We start from the raw sequence: 19,356 nt of genomic DNA on the forward strand, positions 1-19,356 counted from the left end.
CTGATGGGCCACTTGGCTCGTATGCAGACTTAACCTTTTACCTATCTTAGGCATGAGTGGCAAATCCCTGGGTGGTTTGCATCCACTCCCCCTACAGTGCAAGACAAATACATATGTAACTTCTCTTGGAGACAGTTGTAACCAACCTAATCCTTTCCTTGGATCCTGGAATTGGATCCTTGGAATTTCTGCATTTGTCAGAATTTAAGTTTCATGTTGTGTGAAAAGCTTTTAATTAATCTGTTGAATGTGATTTGGTGTTTGGTGACTCTGTTGCATACAGAATATTTTGCTTTATAATCAAGATACATGTAGGTTAAGAAAACAACAGGCTTTGTTATCAAACTGGTCTTACTCTATTGCTAAATGTCACTGATTGAGAAGTAACATGCATTTAAACTCCTTGCTTATTTAGGTTATTGGTGTTGCACAAGTTATAAATAAAAGAGGATTTCTAGATCACACATTTACCAGAGAAGATGAAAAGGTATGAAATGAAGTAATTAAGAAATAGAAAACACTTAAACAGTTTTTCCATCGAGTTATAGAAACATGAGTGGAAGTTTAGGAGGATGAAAAAAGCTGTGGGGACATGAGCTGACAGACAAGTGTCTCCATGCAGGTTTTTCAAGTTCTTCCAGATTTTCACGGCTGTTTCTATTTTGGTCATCAAAATGTAAATTCTAGTGTAAATTCTAATGGTTAGAGTTCTGGACTCTGGATCAAGCGGTCTAGGTTCCAGCCCTGGTTTTGCATTGTGTCCTTAGGCAAGATATGTTACTCTCACAGTGCCTCCCTCCACCCAGGTCTATAAATGGGTTCCAGCGAATTTCATGCTTTTCCAAAGGGACATACTTGAATTGGAAAGTGCCTTCTGCTTCACATTTTCCATTTATTCCACTTTTGAGCTCTCACTTTTGTTATTTATATTATTCACCCTCACATGACTTTCCCTGTTGTCAGTTTTGAGTGAATTTATTCATGTGGATTCTTGTTACTGATGATTTAGTGCTGTGCTCTGGTTAATTTGAGGAGTTACATGTAACCTTTAAAAATACTGTAGTTGTAGTCAGGCATAGTAATAAAATCTTAAAAGTTGTTGTCACTGACTTAAAAATCTTAAAATAGACGTTTTGGCTAAAACATTTACACATCTCATTTACATTTAGACGCCATTAACATTCATTTCATCACTGAAGAAGGTTATAGTATTTTAGCCGAAACGTCTATTTTAAGATTTTTAAGTCAGTGACAACCACCTTTAAGATTTTATGTAACCTTTACTTCATATTGCAGATATTTAGCAAATACTTGGTCTTCTGTGGAATTGGAATTGCTAATGCAGAACTCTATGAGAGAGCACAACTTGAAATTAGAAGAAACCAGGTGCACTGTAATTTGCAATATAAATATTTTATTATTTTTACCAAAACGATGTATCTATATTGAAGAAGATCACAGTCTGACTCTTACTAACGACACTCAGTCTTTGAAATTATGTCCAGTTTTATAACTTACTGCTATTTAAGGATTGACAGGCATCGTGTGTTTCTCAATCTGGCACTCTCATTACTTACTGTTATTTAAGGGTTGACATGCTTTGTGCCTTTCTCAAACTGGCACTTTCCCCAACTGATGCTGGAAGCTTTCCATTGGTAAAGTTCAGTCTGTACAATGCAAATTGGTGGTAGTATGGAGACTGGAAGATAGATGCTTAATATCTATCACCATCGCAGGCTGGTTGTGCAGCTAAATTGCTGCTATTTTTTCCATTTTCAAATATGCTTAGCTTCTCTAGATTGTCTGATAAATACATTTTAAATTTCTACTTTCTAGGGGTTTAAATTTTAGACATGTTACCTGAGTGACAAAATCTGGTCATGGGTTGTGGTCCTGGTTGGATTTTTGAGTGGGAACTCTACAGTATGAATTTTTATGTAATATCTCAGACACAACAATTACTGTGTTTGACCACATTTCCAGACACTGAGAAGAGATTTGAAAATATGACGGTAGCAGAGTATTTTTTATGATCCTCTTAATGTTTGGAAATGTCGTCAAACACTGTCTGCAGTGTGTGAGATATATCTTCTAAATCAAATCTAAAACTTAGGAGAAAATGGAGAAATAAAGTGACTGTTGTAAAAGTCTATGGTAATTAAGATCATGTATCCATACACCAACATGGTCATGATTTCCTTTGTTTAAACTTGATGAATTATTAATAAGTTTGAGAAATTTTAAACTAAAACTAAGGAAGAAACAGAGAAATAAAATACTAATTTTTTTATCTGTTCTTTTTTCCCTAGGTTTTACTAGATCTAGCTAGGACAATTTTTGAAGAACAAAGCACGCTTCACAACATTGTACAGAAAATTATGATGATCACACAAACTTTACTTCAATGTGAAAGATGTTCAGTTCTTTTAGTCGATCCCACCTCAAAGGTATGTACAACATTCAAACATTGTTTCGTTCAAGTTGAAGTTTGTTTAGAACTGTTTTGTAACAAAAAAATGAATCACTATATTAAATAACCTCTATTTAACCTTGGTCAGTGTTTGTAGCCAAAGTTTAGTGGGGCCAAGCAAATCAATCAAAGTAAGACCTAACTAAGTTAAAAGCCCCAACTGGTAGGAGGCAAATCAGTTGGATATAATGTGTATGTAACCAAGGAGATAAATAAATTTCAGGACTTCTAAGAATAACACCAGCCAGCAGCCAGAACAGGAGTTGAACCTGTGACCTCCAAAATTCCAGATTGGCACCCTAGCTTGGGGTGGATACATGATTTTGGAGAAGAAGGTTTAAGATATGTACTGCCAAAGCCAGTCTCCTTTGGAGGGGTCTGGAATCTGGAAAATTTTTAAGATTGAGGTCCTTAGAAATGGGATTTCTGGCATTCTGAGGCCAAGTCAGTGTGTTCTAATGTCTCATTTTTTTAATTTAGGGGGTTTGACCAAACCCACCAAACCCTACCCCTAGATCTGCCCCTCTGCTGATGGATAAGTAATGATTTGTTGTCTATTTTGTTGCAGACTCTATTTTCTCAAGCATTTGATTTGGAGGCACGGGACTATCTGAATGAAGATGACCAGACTGTTGTCAAACACAGATCTTGGTAACAAATCATTTTATTTCCCATATATGGATTTTATTAATTACATACATATATTGAAATTCATACAAGCTTTTGTTCAGTTATGTAAATGTTCCAACTTCAGTTAGGGATGGACCATTATTTTTTTGAGTAGGGAGGGGGGGATGTTAGGGAATTTCCAAACAAATTCCTGTACAGCAAAAAATGGCTGAAAAAAAAGTCATGTAAGGGGAGCCACGGGGAAAAAACATTGAACAATTGCTTTCTACTATCCAGGTCCTGTGTTTGACTTTATAAAAAAAATTCTTGTACAAGCTTTTGCCCACCAAAAAAAATCATGCACAGCCTAAAGGTGAGAAAAATTTTGATGCCCCCGAAAATTGCCTGAACCACCAAACCCCTCAAAAAAATAATGGTCCATCCCTTACATCATGGTATGTGTGTTAGCTTTAAAGTGGTACTATGACGAAAATCCCATCTTTCCTATCTAAGCCATTTTAACACATATACAAGTAGTCTGTTCAAGAAGAAAAATGCGGTTTACTATTTTTCATATATCTCTTTTCGTTCCAGAGATATTCAAGTTTTTAAAATATGCAAATTAGCCAAGTGATGATGTCATACACTCAACCAAATTTTCATCAAATATAATGAAGAAAGATATCTCAGCCAATTTGTATCAGAAATGTTTGATTCTCTACAGGAAGATTCTGCTAAATGTGCTCTACAATATGAGCTTAACAGTTTTGTTACCATGGCAACATACTGGGCTCCAGACCTCCCCAATATCAATGGCTTTTCTGGCCACCTTTGGCATTCCATTTTGATATTTGCTAATGGTGCCTCATATGCATGATCCAGCAAGCATATGAATATGTTAAGTTGAGTTCATGGCCTTTTTAAATACATTTTGCGCTGAAAATCACTAAAATATTGAAATCAAGTGGGTGGGGACTGGAACAGAGTGAGTTGCCATGGGAACAGAATTTTTTACTGCCGTAGGTGTGCTATCTGTAGAACTATTAGCCTACCAAGTTTCAGTGGTCTGTGCTGGAAATTGACAAAGATAGCTCTATTTTTATACTTGATATAATATTGGGTTGAGTATATGACGTCATCAGTTATCTCATTTGCATAGTTTACACATTTTCAAACTTAAATATCTCTGGAACGAATGCAGATATTTGCAAACGGTAAATGGCGTTTTTGTTCTTTCATGCCATTCTTTGTGATACACCAAAAAAATCAAGGGGTAAAAATTTGATCATAGTACCACTTAATGACGCTCCCCCTTCCTTTGGACAGGCACATGCTGAGAGGGACTGATTGTGCAAATAAACCTAGTACACATATCGGGTTATCATAGTTAGTGTTTCACTTAGTTAGTTGCTTGTATGTTTCACAACTCCCACCGGCTTTTGCTTTCCTACCCACCCACCCACCCTGTGTATTTCCACCCTGTGGATTGTATGAACCTAATTCTTGAAGTCTTAATTTGACCCAAACAATTCTGTAGTGATAACATGTATAAGCTCTACTGAAGCCCATCCAGAGTCCATGCTGTTGCATATAAGTGACAACCAGTTAGATGCTTCATGTATCTCCATAGATGTATGTATCTTTGTCATCAGCTTCCAATTTTCTCAGACTGGATAATAACCTCTTACTAACCAAGTGCGAGGGCCATACTGGGGAATACTAGCCTGAGGTCTTGGCAGTTTAGACCAAGTGCAGCAAGCAGGGTTGTCCCTAAATGCTGGCTGCTGGCAAAATTCACCAGCTGAGAAAGAGGTGATCATCGGCTGGATTTTGGTGGGCGATCACTCTGTAAAGAACAACAAATGGTTTTTAGGTTACGCACATACAAACATTCGATATCTGAACCATGTTAATCCGTCTAAATGAAAAGTTTGGAATAAATTCCTAACTACCTTGAATATCGGTGCCACTATAATGAGTAAAGTAATTGAAATAAAATCTTGTTTTGAGCACTTGTTTAGAGTATTCTCTTTTTGTGTTCTGCATCTGCCATCTTGTAAACGCGAAGCTTGGTAGCACGGCATTCAAGGCATTTGTTCCCAAAGATTGGGAACAAAAATTTTGTTCCAGGTCTTCTGCAAAAATGGTGACCAGCTCAATGAAAATCTTAGCTGGAAGACTATTTTCTTAGCTACAACCCAGAGCAAGGTCAGTACAAAAATGACAGAGGGCCAACATTCCCCAGTACGGCTTGAGCAAGCTAGGTGAGGAAGTAGTTTATTACATGGTACTTAAAAACAAAAAATGCACTGTTTTGACTGTTACCATGGAAATGGTGTGTATGGTGAAATGCCAACCACGAAGAACCAATTTCAGAATGCTCAGATTCACCTCAAGACTACCTTGCCATAAAATAATTGATAAGTTTATTTGTTATTGGCATTCACATCCTGTTTCCCTTCAACAGCAGCAAGACAGAAGTCAGGTTTCCTGTCAATATTGGAATTACTGGCCATGTTGCTACAACAGGCGAAGTAAGTAATATATCAAACATGAAAGACCATGTTTGACCACAGTTCCAAACACCAAGAAGAGAGTTGAAAATATGACATGTAGCAGAGTATTTGTGATGAACTTTGAGGTGTTTGGAAATTATGTGGTCAAACACCGCGCACTTTCATATCTTCACAATCAAAACTAAAACTAAGGAGAAAATGGAGACTGAAATAAAATTGTAAAAATCTAGGCTGATTAAGATCAGATATCCAAACACTGTGATGGTCATGGTTTCCTTTGTTGAAACTTGATGAATCATTGATGAGTTTGAGAATGTAAGCTCTGCAGTCATGTTGCAAGCATGCTTAATTCTGCAGAATGAATGATATGAGAAAGTCTTAAGATCAGAATCTTAAAATGAAGAAGCTAGTCATAAAAGGGGATAAGTGACGATTTTGGTTGCTTTTCTTTTTTCTTGCTCCAAATTAGCTGAATTTTTGCATGTGGTCTTCAATGTAATAGAAAAGCGTGGTTCTGTATTTTTGTCACTGGTTTTTGCTTTGTTTTCGAGTTAAAATGTAGGCAAAAAACTTGGCTTTTCCTAGCCATGTCTTTAGGAGTTTATTTGTTGAACAGCAAACAGGCAGACTGTTTATAGTGTATGAAGTCAAAACCAAATCCCACGGCATATAGAGCGGAAATCTGGGAATGGATTGTTTACACCGGTTATTGTGACATGAACACAACACGTGAATCGATCGAGCGTCAAACGAAATGCCATCAAACAAAAAAGAGATGTGCCGCATTAGAGCTCTGTCAACTAATATCTTAAGCATTGTTTTAAAGTACCTTGTATGCCTGCCTGGTGGTTGAGAGGCATCATAAAGCCTCGATAAACCCGTAAGTCATCAGCACGTTTTAAAGAATCAAAACGTGTTCTGAAACTTCGAAGGCAGCTGATATACCGTAATCATGTTATCGGCGTTCGAAGTCAGATCGAGCCAGGTAGCAAAGTCCAAGAGCAGTTCTTGCCCAAGAAAAATACCCTCTGGTGAGTTGTGGCCCATTTGCCAAGCGTTGCTAGCGTCAAAGTTTGGAAAGCGAGAACTGGTTTTAGACTTATAAAATTTGTCTTGTATCGACCGCCATGTTTTCCCGTGCACAAGGTGTAAAGACCCTTCCCGGCATGCATTGTGATTACGTTCTGTGGACGTTTCTCGAACTGGTAACTAGATTTAAACATAATAATTGCCAGCAAGTGGCGATGGATTGTAACAGATCTGTGATCCAGTTTGCGTTGATTTTATTTCAAATCGGCATGATTTGTAGTGTTTTGAGCTTCTGGGATCAGGGGACATGCAGATGTATGGAGACCCGTACGTTGCGCAGAAGGGTTAATCTGTTAATCTGTCAGCCCTATTTATAGAGTGTTTTCACGTGGAGTCATCAAATTCTTAAATCCAAAACTAAACAGCCACCAAAGTTGTTATCCTCATTAGGCAGAAGAGGTACCAGCGCATTTTGAACTTGGAAGTTATGGCGGTGCGGGACATAAAGCTACGATTGCGTTTGTCGAAAACTATGTTTTATCTCGTGATTTTTTAGCCATTTAAGACGTTGCCGTATTTGGAAAAGTGCTTATTGAAATGTTTATTTGTTTCATTTTATTTTTATTTACACCTTTTTTTGACCTGAAATCAACATTTTTGAGCTTATACGTTGCGTGAAATTACCATTTTCAGGAGCCCATCATGGGCTCCTACAATTTTGTTGTTTTCTAAGTGAAACCAACATCCTTGCTGTCACACATTAACGTCAAATCAACATTTTAACCTATTTAGACTTGAAATCAACATCATTGAGCTTATGCGCTGCGTGAAATTACCATTTTGCTGTTTTCTAAGTGAAATTAACATCCTTGCCGTCACGCGTTTACGCGAAATCAACATTTTAACCTATTTAGACTTGAAATCAACATCATTGAGCTTATGCGCTGCGTGAAATTGACATTTTGCTGGTTTCTAAGTGAAACCAACATCCTTACCATCACGCGTTAACGTCAAATCAACATTTTAACCTATTTAGACTTGAAATCAACATCATTGAGCTTATGCGCTGCGTGAAATTACCATTTTGCTGTTTTCTAAGTGAAATTAACATCCTTGCCATCATGCGTTTACGCGAAATCAACATTTTAACCTATTTAGACCTGAAATCAACATCATTGAACTTATACGCTGCGTGAAATTGACATTTTGCTGGTTTCTAAGTGAAACCAACATCCTTGCCGTCATGCGTTAACGTCAAATCAACATTTTAACCTATTTAGACCTGAAATCAACATCATTGAGCTTATGCGCTGCGTAAAACTGACATTTTGCTGGTTTCTAAGTGAAATTAACATCCTTGCCGTCACGCGTTAACGTGAAATCAACATTTAAACCTTTTTTGACCTAAAATCAACATTTTTGAGCTTATACGTTGCGTGGAATTGACATTTTGCTGTTTTCTAAGAGAAATCAACCTCCTTGCCGTCACGCATTAATGTGAAATCAACATTTTAACCTATTTAGACCTGAAATCAACATCATTAAGCTTATGCGTTGCGTGAAATTGACATTTTGCCGGTTTCTAAGTGAAATCAACCTCCTTGCCGTCACGCGTTACCGTGAAATCAACATTTAAACCTTTTTTGACCTAAAATTAACATTTTTGAGTTTATACGTTGCGTGAAATTGACATTTTGCTGCTTTCTAAGTGAGATCAAAGTCCCTGCGGTCGCGGCGGGCCGATCCTTTGTTATGATAAACCGAGGCGAGACTTCGACTTATAACAAAGGCTTGGCTTGGTTATTATAACAAAGGATCGGCTCTGTTTATCATAACAAAGGCCCGGCTTCGTTTATTTGCAGCCTCGGCGGGAAAAGGGCGTTAGGTATTTTAATCAAAAGTGAACTTTGTCGAAAACGCTCCAAATTTCGCATAGAGTTTTGTTTAGGTATGTTTAGCAATGTCCCGTAGTTTTTCCGCTAAACTTTGCTTCGTTTTCAGGATATTGCGTACGCAAAAAACCACTCGGTTTTCCTAGCGGCGTCATTATAAAGCGAAGCAAAAACCAGCGGCAAAAATACAGGAACACGTTTTTCTATTACATTGAAGACCACATGCAAAAATTCAGCTAATTTGGAGCAAGAAAAAAGAAAAGCAACCAAAATCGTCACTTATCCCCTTTTATGACTAGCTTCTTCAAATGTTTTAAAATTGTTTTCACTTTCGTTTTCAAAATACGGTGGAATTGTGATTTTTCAAACCTCTAAGGGAAATGAAAATTGGTTTGAAAAATTACTCACAGGTAGTTCAAGAAATCAGGGGTAGAATTTTTTTTTTATTATTATTTTTTAGACATTGAACATACCAGATGCGTACCAAGACGAGAGATTTGATCCCGCTGTGAGTACAATTTGTGATTATACAAGCTGTTGAGTGGTAAACGAATTATTTCCAATTATTGGAAATCATTCTTCACGATTGGGATAAACCATAAACGTTAGGAAATGAGGTACTAGGTAAGAGTGTAAAAATTATTAGTTTTGTGGTTTGCATCTATTTATCTGTCCATCTGTTTCAGTCCAGTCAGTTAGTCTGTCCATCTGTCTGTCTGTCTGTCCATCTGTCCATCCATCAGTCAGTCAATCAGTTAGTCAGTCAGTCAGTTTATGATAGAACAATTTTGTAGGTTTGTGCAAAAAAAAAAAAAACTATTTACTGATACAAAAAGATGATCCATCAAATGTTGGCAAATTATGGCTTTTTACAGAACGTTATAAACTTTACAAGGTGCAGTCTGTTGCACTGAATATCATAGTGCAGTTACTGTTATTCATCATCATTTGCTGTCTTTCATCTCTATTGTATTGTAGGTTGACCAGGCTTCGGGATTTGTTACAAAAACAATTCTCTGCATGCCTATCAAGAATAGTAGTGAAGAAATTATTGGTGAGATAATAACTAGTAATTTTTTATCATTAGCTATAAGTAACTGTTAAGCATTATTTGTTACCTTAAAAAAACTGGGGCTTTTTTATCTTACTGATCAAAAATAATTCATGACATTCTAAATTGTAGTTAATCTTGTATTGTAATAATTTGCAGGATACATTTTAAAATATTTGTACAATTTCTACATATTTACTTAATGTTTATTTTTACATTCATAAATCCTTTATGTTGTGTCCCCAATTAGCAGCAATGCTAAATACCCGCAGACACTTTAATAAAGGTTTTGTTGTTGTTACTCAACAATAGAAATTATTGTTATTTAGTGCTAACTATGTGGTCTGTGTTATATATGTGTGTGTGTACCAATCTAAACTTGTATTAATACATCTGTAGACCTGGCTGTCTGCCCTTTTTAACTCTCTAGTTATTTCAGGTAGTCAGGCCCCTAACTTTGTTTATGTATAACTTTGCAAAGTATTTCTTGTTGTAGTTCTTAGAAATGTGAGTTATTGCCATGCTTGTCTTTTAGGTGTTGTCCAACTGTTGAATAAACTTGATGGCACATCTTTTAATAGGAATGATCAAAATCTCTTTGAGGTATGTCTTGTTAAATCCCTACAGAAAAATTCCAACTTACAACCATGTAGATCTTGCAAATTTTGGAGAGATTTTCAGGCCTTAAAGTTTGCTTTAGTGGTTACTGCTGCAATGTTTGACAATGCTTTGGTGTTATTGCAGGCATTTGCAATTTTTTGTGGCATGGCAATCCACAACACAGTCATGTACGAAAATGTGAACAAGGCCATGGCTAAACAGAAAGTTGCGTTGGAGGTTAGAAACTTTAAAATGTACTTTTTTCAGGTTTGTTTCTTTGTGAATGTGAGGCACAGTAGCCTCATGGTTAGTGCGCTCATCTCCGGATCGAGTGGCCCAGGTTTGAGGCGTGGCCAGGGACATTGTGTTGTGTTTTTGGACAAGACACTTAACTTTCACAGTGTCTTTCTCTACCCATGTGTATAAATGAGTAATGGTGAATTTGATGCTGGGCATAACCCTGTGATGGACTAGCTTGCCATTCAGGGGAGAGTAGAAATACTCCTAGTCACTTCATGCTACAGAAACCTAGAGATAAGCTCAGGCCTGATGGGCCACTTAGCTGCTTTGTGAATAGGAATGGCATTGAACAATTTGATTTGATTGTGATACACTAATAATTGTAAGTACTTTGTCCAGCTAAATGGTTCATCAAACCACAGGAATAGTTATTATATTATTGGGATTTGAGATTATTTTATTTGTTGCAAGTTTAATTAGTCCTCTTTGGACTCAAATGATATTAAATGCTTTTCTGATTTGCAATGTGGCAATGCATATTGTTTCTGTGTGATGAAAATTTCAATCAATTTACTCGCACCAATTTACGTTGCATCCAAGGTTCTCTCCTACCACGCCACAGCTCCACTGGAAGAAGCCAACAAACTCAAGGTATGTAACCACAAAATTAAAATCTTAGAAAATTCATGATATGCAGTTGATTGCTGTAGTGAGGGGATGCACCCTGACAAAGTACCGGTCAAAAATTTCATTTAGTTTATTAGTAATTAATGTAACTAAGTAATGTTATGTTTTCTTGCAGTCTTGTCCTTTACCATCAGTCAACACCCTCCGACTGCTGGATTTCACATTTGACGATGAATCAATCAATGATCAGGACACCCTTTTGGGCACACTGGCAATGTTGATGGACCTAAAATTACATGAGCATTTCAATGTGGAGTACCAGGTATGCAGTGTCAACTACAGCGCTCATAATTATCTCTTTAAGTAATGAAGTGGCACAATGACAAACCAGTACTGGAACCTTACTCCCTCCAGTTTGGCCATTAGGCCAGCAGACATTAAATTTTTAGCCTTTCATTCCCAAGATCTGAGATTTAATTCTCCTAATTAATACCATACATTTCTTTGTTTGCTAGTCCTGAGAATTTGGTGTTATAACAAGACCACATCTCCTAGTCCATAATTTAAAAACTGTAAGGAGAAATCACATACCAGTCGCTCCTGGGATTCAAAGAGTTAACAGACTCGGTATACCAACACGTTACTGAATATCCTTGGGACAATCATATTTCTTGCTTAGTTTTGGCATGTTTTTCTCTGGTTGCAACCACCTCTCCTCAGCAACCAGTTTTCCAAAATACCAAAAGTTTCCAAGCCAAATCACTATATTTGGACCCTCTTGTTAGCAACCACTTCTCATAAGCCACCGCGACCACTTTTAGAGCTAAAAGTTCAAAATTTTCTTTTGTTTTTAACCTCCCGTAAGTGACCACTTGACAGATAATAGAGCGACAATTGGACAGTAACATTGTCGCATTCCTGGGTTGTACAAGAGACAGAAATCTCTCAATGGGAAGTACCGCATTATTTTTGAAATTGACTTAACACATGAATAAAATGTTTAAAACATTGGGTAAGTGTCTGCAGTTTCCTTGTGCTCATGAGGCGAAATTTTGACCCAAAATAGTCTAAGCTCTCGCAAGCAATCACCTCCTGTTAGCACTCACTAAGGCTTGACATTTTGGGCGGTTGCTTACGGGAGGTTCGACTCTATTTAATATAACCGTTTTGTATTTTTTTAAACAGGTTCTTTGTCGCTGGATTCTGACAGTAAAGAAGAACTACCGTCCTGTGATGTACCACAACTGGAGACATGCTTTCAATGTGGCTCAAACAATGTTCACCATTCTTAAGGTAGCTTTTCATTTGCACCTATCAATGAGACCTGATTATTGAATGCATTGATTGAATTGATAGATAACAGTAAGTAATGTGGCTAAATTAAAGGAACTGTCACAGTATTTTGAGTTACCTTGGCCACATACAAAACCACCATTAAATTGAAGGAAACCCAAAAAATAATGCTTTAAAAGATAGAGAAACACAAGAAAGATAATAATAAACCATGGGGGAATAAGGATGATTAATAAAGGATGGAGAAGATTGACACAAACTTCAAACAACAAATTTGAAAAATTTAGGATAAACTTTTCAAGATGCACAAACCATGACATAGCTCCTCTAAGTTTGATTGTTGGTGACATACTTGTATTTCTGCATTACAGGTCGATGAATTTGGGAATCTGTTCACTCCAGAAGAGAAGTTTGCATTGTTGGTGGCCTGTTTATCACATGACCTTGATCACAGGGGAACCAACAATTCATTTCAAATAAAGTAAGTCTGATGCTGTAAATAAAGTAAGTCTGCCCTACCACTGCATACATTGCATGAGCATTTAAATTTTCTGAGTGTCATTATAGTCCTGACTTTTCACTGAATGCGTTTTGCAGTGCACAGCAACCGTAAGTAGTATATTTTAAGGTTGGGTTCATCAATGAGGTCTTCTGTTTTGTTTGGAACCAGACAGTGTCAGTAATAACAACTTGTTTATAACATTGTGGTTGCAAGGTGGAGTTTTATTGCATTTAACATGCTAATCCTTTTCACACTTTTTTATTATTTTTTAATATTTTATTTTGGAATACCACACTTTATATACAATTTTACAATTACAAATTACTTACTTACATCTACATCATTAGCATTACTTACAATTTACAAAAAGCATGCAACATTGCTTGCAATACTAGTGCTACTTACAGCACTAACATTACTTACCAATTAACAATAATAATTCTTCCCACATTTAGGAGTGCGTCAGCATTAGCACAACTGTACAGCACATCTACCATGGAGCACCATCACTTTGATCAATGTATTATGATCATTAACAGTCAGGTATGTAATGGGCCAGATGATAACATTATTATTTTAAAGTTCATGTAGTGCTTATAAGATAAGTTATCTCTTGATGTAGTGTGCGCGGTACTATTTTGCTGTCTTTAATGTTAACTTAATGGACTAATTTGAATATATCAGATTTAAGTTTGGTCAGTCAAGGGTTTTTTTGGTGGTAATCTTGATGTAAAACTGAATGGTTTTAGTCATGTTTACTGCAAATTTAGAAGTTTCAGTTCTGTAAATGACTTGCATTTCCTGCTTATTACAAGGACTTTGAAGAAGATTATAAGCTTGGTTTGTGCTCCATTACACAGAAAATGTGACATTTTGTTACTGATTTGCACAGTTAATATTCTGTAAATTAAACAGCCTTGAGTGGGTTTGACTCCTTATGGGAGACCTCAAAGTTCCTTTTTTCCAACTAACTTATGGCACTAACTGCAGTGAATATTGTTGTTTCTTTGTACAACTTAGAAACAAGATTTGTTGTAATATATAGATCTCACCTTGAACATTTCAGGGAAATGAAATTTTTGGATCACTCTCAGCTGAGGATTACAACAAAGTAATAAAACTTGTAGAGCAAGCAATCATTGCAACTGATCTGGCTTTGTATTTCCAGTAAGTTGGAGTTGAATTTTATTGCTCTTTTGATTATGATCCTTCTGAAAAGGGTTGCTTATGCTTAATCCCTTTCACTCCCTGTGGAGCATAGGTCCATGGAGACTGCCCGTCAACTTTTCGATTTCTTTCCAAGTGTGGCCTGCATTTGACGGCTCATTGTCCACGATTCTCCTCCGGCTGTTTCTAGGATGACCTTGATTTCTCTTTCCCTGGGGGTTCCACCTCAGTGCATGCCTGGTAATATTGCTGATGGGTTTTCTTAGGGTGTGCCCAATCCAACCCCATTTGCGCCTTCTAATCTGGATTGTAATTTGTTCCTGTTCAGTCTGAAAAGGGTTACAGCAATGAAATTGTTGGATTTCACCAACTGGAATTTTAATTTTGTTTGGTATTGAGAAACTTCAATAGAAATAATAAAATTATAGTTGTCTGAGGTTTCAATGTTGCTGACATCATTATCAAGGTAAAAATGACAGTTTTATTGTGGTGTGACTATAAATTAGTGGATCTAGTATAATAGACATTGAAATGCCAGACAACTATAATTTTAATTTCTATTGAAGTTTTTGAAATAAGTTTTGCTTGTAGCAAAAAAATGCATGTGGACTTTTTCTTATATGAATTTCTTTTTCTATGGACAGGAAGCGCACTGAATTTTTCAAGAAAGCCGAGGCAGGATGCGAAGATTGGTCAACTGATGAGAACAGAGAACTTTTGAGGTATGTTCCATTTTACTCAACAATTGCCACCCAAAATATAGTTTGTATTTTATCATGTTGTTTTTGGTTATTGTGTCACTTCAGGGCAATGATGATGACTGCATGCGACCTTTCAGCAATCACTAAACCGTGGCCTGTGCAAAGAAGGGTAAGAGACCTTAATACATGTTTTATTAATTTATTTTTATGCTAGTACCCTTTGCAGAAGGCACTGTGAAAGTAAAGAATCTTAACTCGGAACACTCTGTCAGAAAATTGTGGTCACTCACTCAATCTTCCCCATCTTCGTGGCTGGGACATACACCATTGTATGACATCACTTCTCCACTTCTTGCAGTCCCTGGTGTTCTTTTCAGCCTCCATCCAGACCCAGCCAAGTTCTTTGAGGTCTGTGGTCACAATTTGCCCCCAGGTGGTCTTTGGCCTTCCTGTGCACTGCTTGCCTTGAGGGATGCACTTGAGGGCAACCTTGGGGATGGTGTCATTTTTCTGTGGAACACATGACCTAACCATCTCATGTCGCTTAAATTTTGGTGTTTTTAACTTGCTCTCTGTTCTTTTTTCTCACCTATACAGACAGCTTTACTTGTGGCGGAGGAATTCTTCCAGCAGGGAGACCTTGAACAGCAAGAATTGAAGGCAACACCCATGGCAATGATGGACAGAGCCAAGAAAGATGAACTGCCACAGATGCAAGTTGGATTCATCGATTCTGTGTGTTTGCCACTTTATAAGGTTAATATTATGAAGATATCACTTTAAAAACTTTCATGTCAAAATTATTCTGACACTTCTTCACTTTGGATTTGTAGTAAGAGTTTTCACTCACTTGGCCAGCAGCCTTGCAAATTTATTAAAACATAAGGAAGTGCTGACACAAGAAAAGAGTTCAACTCCCACAGGACACCAATATGGCTGCTGTGACATCATGTGAAAGCACACTGTGCAGGGGAACATGTTTGACTGACCACATTCATTCTCAGTTGTGTCATCTATGCCAACTCTCCTGGATTATCTGGGAGTCTCCTGGATACAGACTGAATCCCCCGGTCTCCGGTGCACGTCAAAATCTCCTGGACTCGAAGGAAAGCACTTAATTTAGCTGATTTTTTGCCTTTTTTGAGGGAAATTTTAAGAATATTTGACACATTTTGTGGCTGAATCAGACAAGCTGTACTTTTAAAAACGTTTTTTTAGGGTCAAGAAGATAAAATTAGCAATCTTCCAAAAATCTTCCGGATTTCAATTTTTTTTTTCTGGTTATAACCAGATTCAGGTGAATATTAATGTTAAAACCTGACGTTTCGGCCTCATCATGACACCAGTCTCAAGGCAAAGTGAATAAATAATGCGAAGATTTGATTTCTATACAGTTTTTCCTTGAGAATGGTGTCACAATGTCTCTGAAACATCAGCTTTTAATGTGAATGTTTGCTTGCTTATGTTTTAAGAAATTGTTATTGATCGAGACTTTATAACCAAATTTTAAGTTGTGGTTGTCAGGATGAATTTATATCCTATTTAGAACTATTTTGATTTTGTTTGTAAACTGTCCATCCTTGATACTCACGTTTCCATGGCATTTGTTTTGGGTTTGAAAATTATTTGACCAAGAGAGTGTGAATAGCTTTGTCGCAATTAACCTTCTCAATTGCTTTTGTCATAGGCTTTTGTGCAAATGAATCCAAAACTTGCACCTCTCAAGGAAGGCTGCCGGGAGAACAAACTGCAATGGCAAAAACTTGCTGACGACCATAAAGCCCAGGTATGTACATTTTGTTCATTTTTTTCATGTTCACTTGCACTTGCTCTGAAGGAACTGTGTTGCAGATTTTAGCCAAATTTAGACATCAGAAAATGGCCACTAAATTGAGTGAAGTATTAAAATAACCACTTAAAATGGTAAAGGAACATTTTAATAACGCAACAAAAATACAAAAGGTATGGATTGACAAAAATTGGAGAAGATTAGAACAGATTGCAATATGGGTCTTTGAAAAACTGTTAGGCTGGACAGTTTTCAAATTTAATCTTGTTTGTTTATCACCTGATTATATTGCCTGGGAGACATATTTGTTTATAATGAAGCTATAATAATATTTGCATTTAGATCCAAAGAAGTAATTTATTCCCAAACAGTTCCATAGCGAGTAGCATTTGGCAAAACGTAATAAAACAGACTAACTCAGCCGTGACACAGACCCTTTAAGTCTTATAAGGTTCAATCATTAAGTTCTACTGGAGCGCTTGGAAAGCTCTCTTTGAGAAAATCTACTTACACTCTAAAGTAGAACCATCCTCTCTCAGGTCCGGGTTCTGTACAGCTTGAATTAACGGAAGAATATAACCACCCCCTGGATGAGGTACAAGTCTCCTCTAGGTTACCCCCCCCCCCCTCCCCAACCCCTACTCCAGCATTATGTAAAGGTTGTTAAATTCTGGAGGAGAGGTTCAGTTTTTAATCTCTGGTTACGTTCAGTGTGGTGTGTCACTGTCATTATTTCAGTATCATTATATACTTGAATGACTGAACCGGGATAAACTTTAATCATGTGGCTAAAAGTATCTAGCAGAGAGAGAACCCTGTGCTAATAGGGGAGACCTAACTAAGAATAAAAATGACTGGGATGCTAATGTGCATGAACTGTAACAAATTATTCTATTTTACAGGGCTGGATCAAAAAAAAAAAAAAAATAACAAAGAATTGCTTACAATAGGTGGCAGCCCTTGCAGCCATCTTTTAGAAAGCTGAATAGATAATGCCTTCTAATTTGCGTCTCAAAAGCCTTAAGGTTTACTCTTCGAGTTACAGTGGAACCTTGTTAATCCAGTCACCAACAGGCTACATAAATCTGACCGTATTAACAAACAGGCTGTATTAACAGAGTGGCCGTGTTAGAGGGGTTCTAGAAAATCACTGACTCGGCTTTTGTTTAGGACAGAATTAAGTGGTGGTAATAACAAGGTGGCCGTATTGAATGGTGTGGTCGTAAAGTGGGGTTCTACATAACTATACTTTTACCATTTCCAAGCTGATACTGACAATGGTGCAACTTTTTGCCCTGATTTCTTGACATTTTAAGCCAATTATCAAACATTATGCAAGGTCTAAAAAGAGACTTTTAAGTTGAAAGGAAAAACACCAACGCTTTCAGCTTGATTAAGTCATTTTGTTCATCTTTTTTATGCAGATTGAGAATCAAGTGTGGAGAAAGAGATGAGATCTGAGATAATGTAAATACTGAACATTTGTTCTTATCTTTGTTTGTTTAGCCTTAGATGAGGTGTGCATGCTCGCACTAAGTTTTACCTTGTAGGTATGTAATAATCCACTTCACATGATTTTGTTACGTTCGCAATAAGGGGTTTCATTAAAGAGTCAAAGTCAGCTGGTGCATATGTGCATTAGATACCATTTCATAGCTAATTTGCATATCACAGAGACGCAATCCGTACTACTGTATTAACCATGGCTGTGTCTCACAAAGACTGGGAACTACCGAATTTATGAATTTGATTGGCTGAAATCGATATTGACCGCAGTCTACATTTTCCCATCTAGACCAGCATGTAGCTAGACCGGTTTCATTTTGCGTTGAAAAAGTAGCAAAATAAAATACAAAAATGTTCACCATTTTCTTTTATTTTCTCAATCATTTATGGAAGTGCCAAAAAGCCTGATGACCAAAAAAAAGTAAAGAGGATGAGCAAATTTCGGCAGGTTTAAGTTAAGCTCATCACCGTTCGCAAGTAAACTGTCAGCAAACCAGTTACATTAAACGAATTAAAGTTTTCTTCTTTGCCATATAATAAACATCTTATTAACCGAGCTAAGTCAGTCTGTATGGGAGAATCTTGACCTCTGTCGTGTGTACAGACCTCACTGCGTTTGGTCTGTACTCATGACCTCTGTCAAGATTCTCCTGTACAGACCTCCAGTTCGGTTAATAAGAGCTAAATGATAAAAATAATATCATAGGATGAGCTAAAGCACACTCAAAAAACAGGTTTTTCAGTAAATGATTGAAAATCAAGCAAAACACTGCGAGGATTGAAGTGTACTTTGATTTCAGGTTGAGGTGAACTTTTTTCAAAGTAAGAAAACTAGTGCCCAGGTCAACGCAGTCCTAAAGCTGACTGTGTCCCTTTAAGGGCCCGGCACCCTGCAAATTGACCAGCTGCAAGGATGATTTAGCCTGCCTGGTTTGACCATCTGGCAGAAAGTTTTTCTTATAAAGAAGTTCAGTTCAATAGTTTTGCCCACCTGTGAAAACCAGTTGCCACCTTGCTGAAAACGTTAATGAAACCCTTTATGCAATATGCAGTTTTTTCACAAATCAGGATTTTCCAAAGACGCTGGAGGCCAGACATAATGGCTGTTTGCTGTTTTAGGCCATGAAATGTCTTCAGTACTCTGATGTGATAACTGTTTACCTTATATTTTTATGACTTTCATGAAGCACAGAATGTCAAAGCACTAAGAGTAGAGATCGCAAGATTGACTCATAAAATCGTTTGTCAGCCAACGCTTTGTGATAACACCAATTCCTGGAGAATTATATTTTTATATTTTAGGCGTATAAATGCACAAAAACACCAAGCGTACAATCTCTAAATCTAGAGGAGAGGTTTTCAAA

At 37.1% G+C, this 19,356-nt stretch overlaps 2 protein-coding genes across 3 annotated transcripts in view; both read left to right on the forward strand.

The window, feature by feature from the left end:
* The window catches only part of LOC145497043 (transmembrane protein 216-like), a 48,760-nt gene extending 41,009 nt beyond the window's left edge, over positions 1 to 7,751 (forward strand). The window contains exon 6 of the transcript XR_014050635.1: positions 5,788 to 7,751. The gene's annotated coding sequence lies outside the window, so the exon portion shown is untranslated. The remainder of the gene's footprint in view (positions 1 to 5,787) is intronic.
* LOC145497038 (dual 3',5'-cyclic-AMP and -GMP phosphodiesterase 11-like) overlaps positions 1 to 19,356 on the forward strand; it is a 31,779-nt gene that overhangs the window by 9,406 nt on the left and 3,017 nt on the right. The window contains exons 3-22 of one of the 2 annotated variants that reach the window (XM_081476826.1): positions 416 to 487; positions 1,297 to 1,386; positions 2,310 to 2,447; positions 3,039 to 3,121; positions 5,547 to 5,613; positions 8,977 to 9,024; positions 9,495 to 9,570; positions 10,103 to 10,170; positions 10,312 to 10,404; positions 11,008 to 11,058; positions 11,210 to 11,356; positions 12,220 to 12,327; positions 12,699 to 12,808; positions 13,285 to 13,372; positions 13,896 to 13,996; positions 14,641 to 14,718; positions 14,803 to 14,866; positions 15,295 to 15,453; positions 16,385 to 16,483; positions 17,993 to 18,036. In XM_081476826.1, the coding sequence (XP_081332952.1) occupies positions 416 to 487; positions 1,297 to 1,386; positions 2,310 to 2,447; positions 3,039 to 3,121; positions 5,547 to 5,613; positions 8,977 to 9,024; positions 9,495 to 9,570; positions 10,103 to 10,170; positions 10,312 to 10,404; positions 11,008 to 11,058; positions 11,210 to 11,356; positions 12,220 to 12,327; positions 12,699 to 12,808; positions 13,285 to 13,372; positions 13,896 to 13,996; positions 14,641 to 14,718; positions 14,803 to 14,866; positions 15,295 to 15,453; positions 16,385 to 16,483; positions 17,993 to 17,998 (1,746 nt within the window). In that variant the 3' untranslated portion in view covers positions 17,999 to 18,036. Of the gene's footprint in view, positions 1 to 415; positions 488 to 1,296; positions 1,387 to 2,309; positions 2,448 to 3,038; positions 3,122 to 5,546; positions 5,614 to 8,976; positions 9,025 to 9,494; positions 9,571 to 10,102; positions 10,171 to 10,311; positions 10,405 to 11,007; positions 11,059 to 11,209; positions 11,357 to 12,219; positions 12,328 to 12,698; positions 12,809 to 13,284; positions 13,373 to 13,895; positions 13,997 to 14,640; positions 14,719 to 14,802; positions 14,867 to 15,294; positions 15,454 to 16,384; positions 16,484 to 17,910; positions 17,954 to 17,992; positions 18,037 to 19,356 lie in introns of both variants that reach the window. The other variant, XM_081476825.1, reaches the window with a different exon arrangement.

Source organism: Orbicella franksi, chromosome 9 (assembly GCF_964199315.1).
Source record: "Orbicella franksi chromosome 9, jaOrbFran1.1, whole genome shotgun sequence".
Lineage (NCBI taxonomy): Eukaryota > Metazoa > Cnidaria > Anthozoa > Scleractinia > Merulinidae > Orbicella > Orbicella franksi.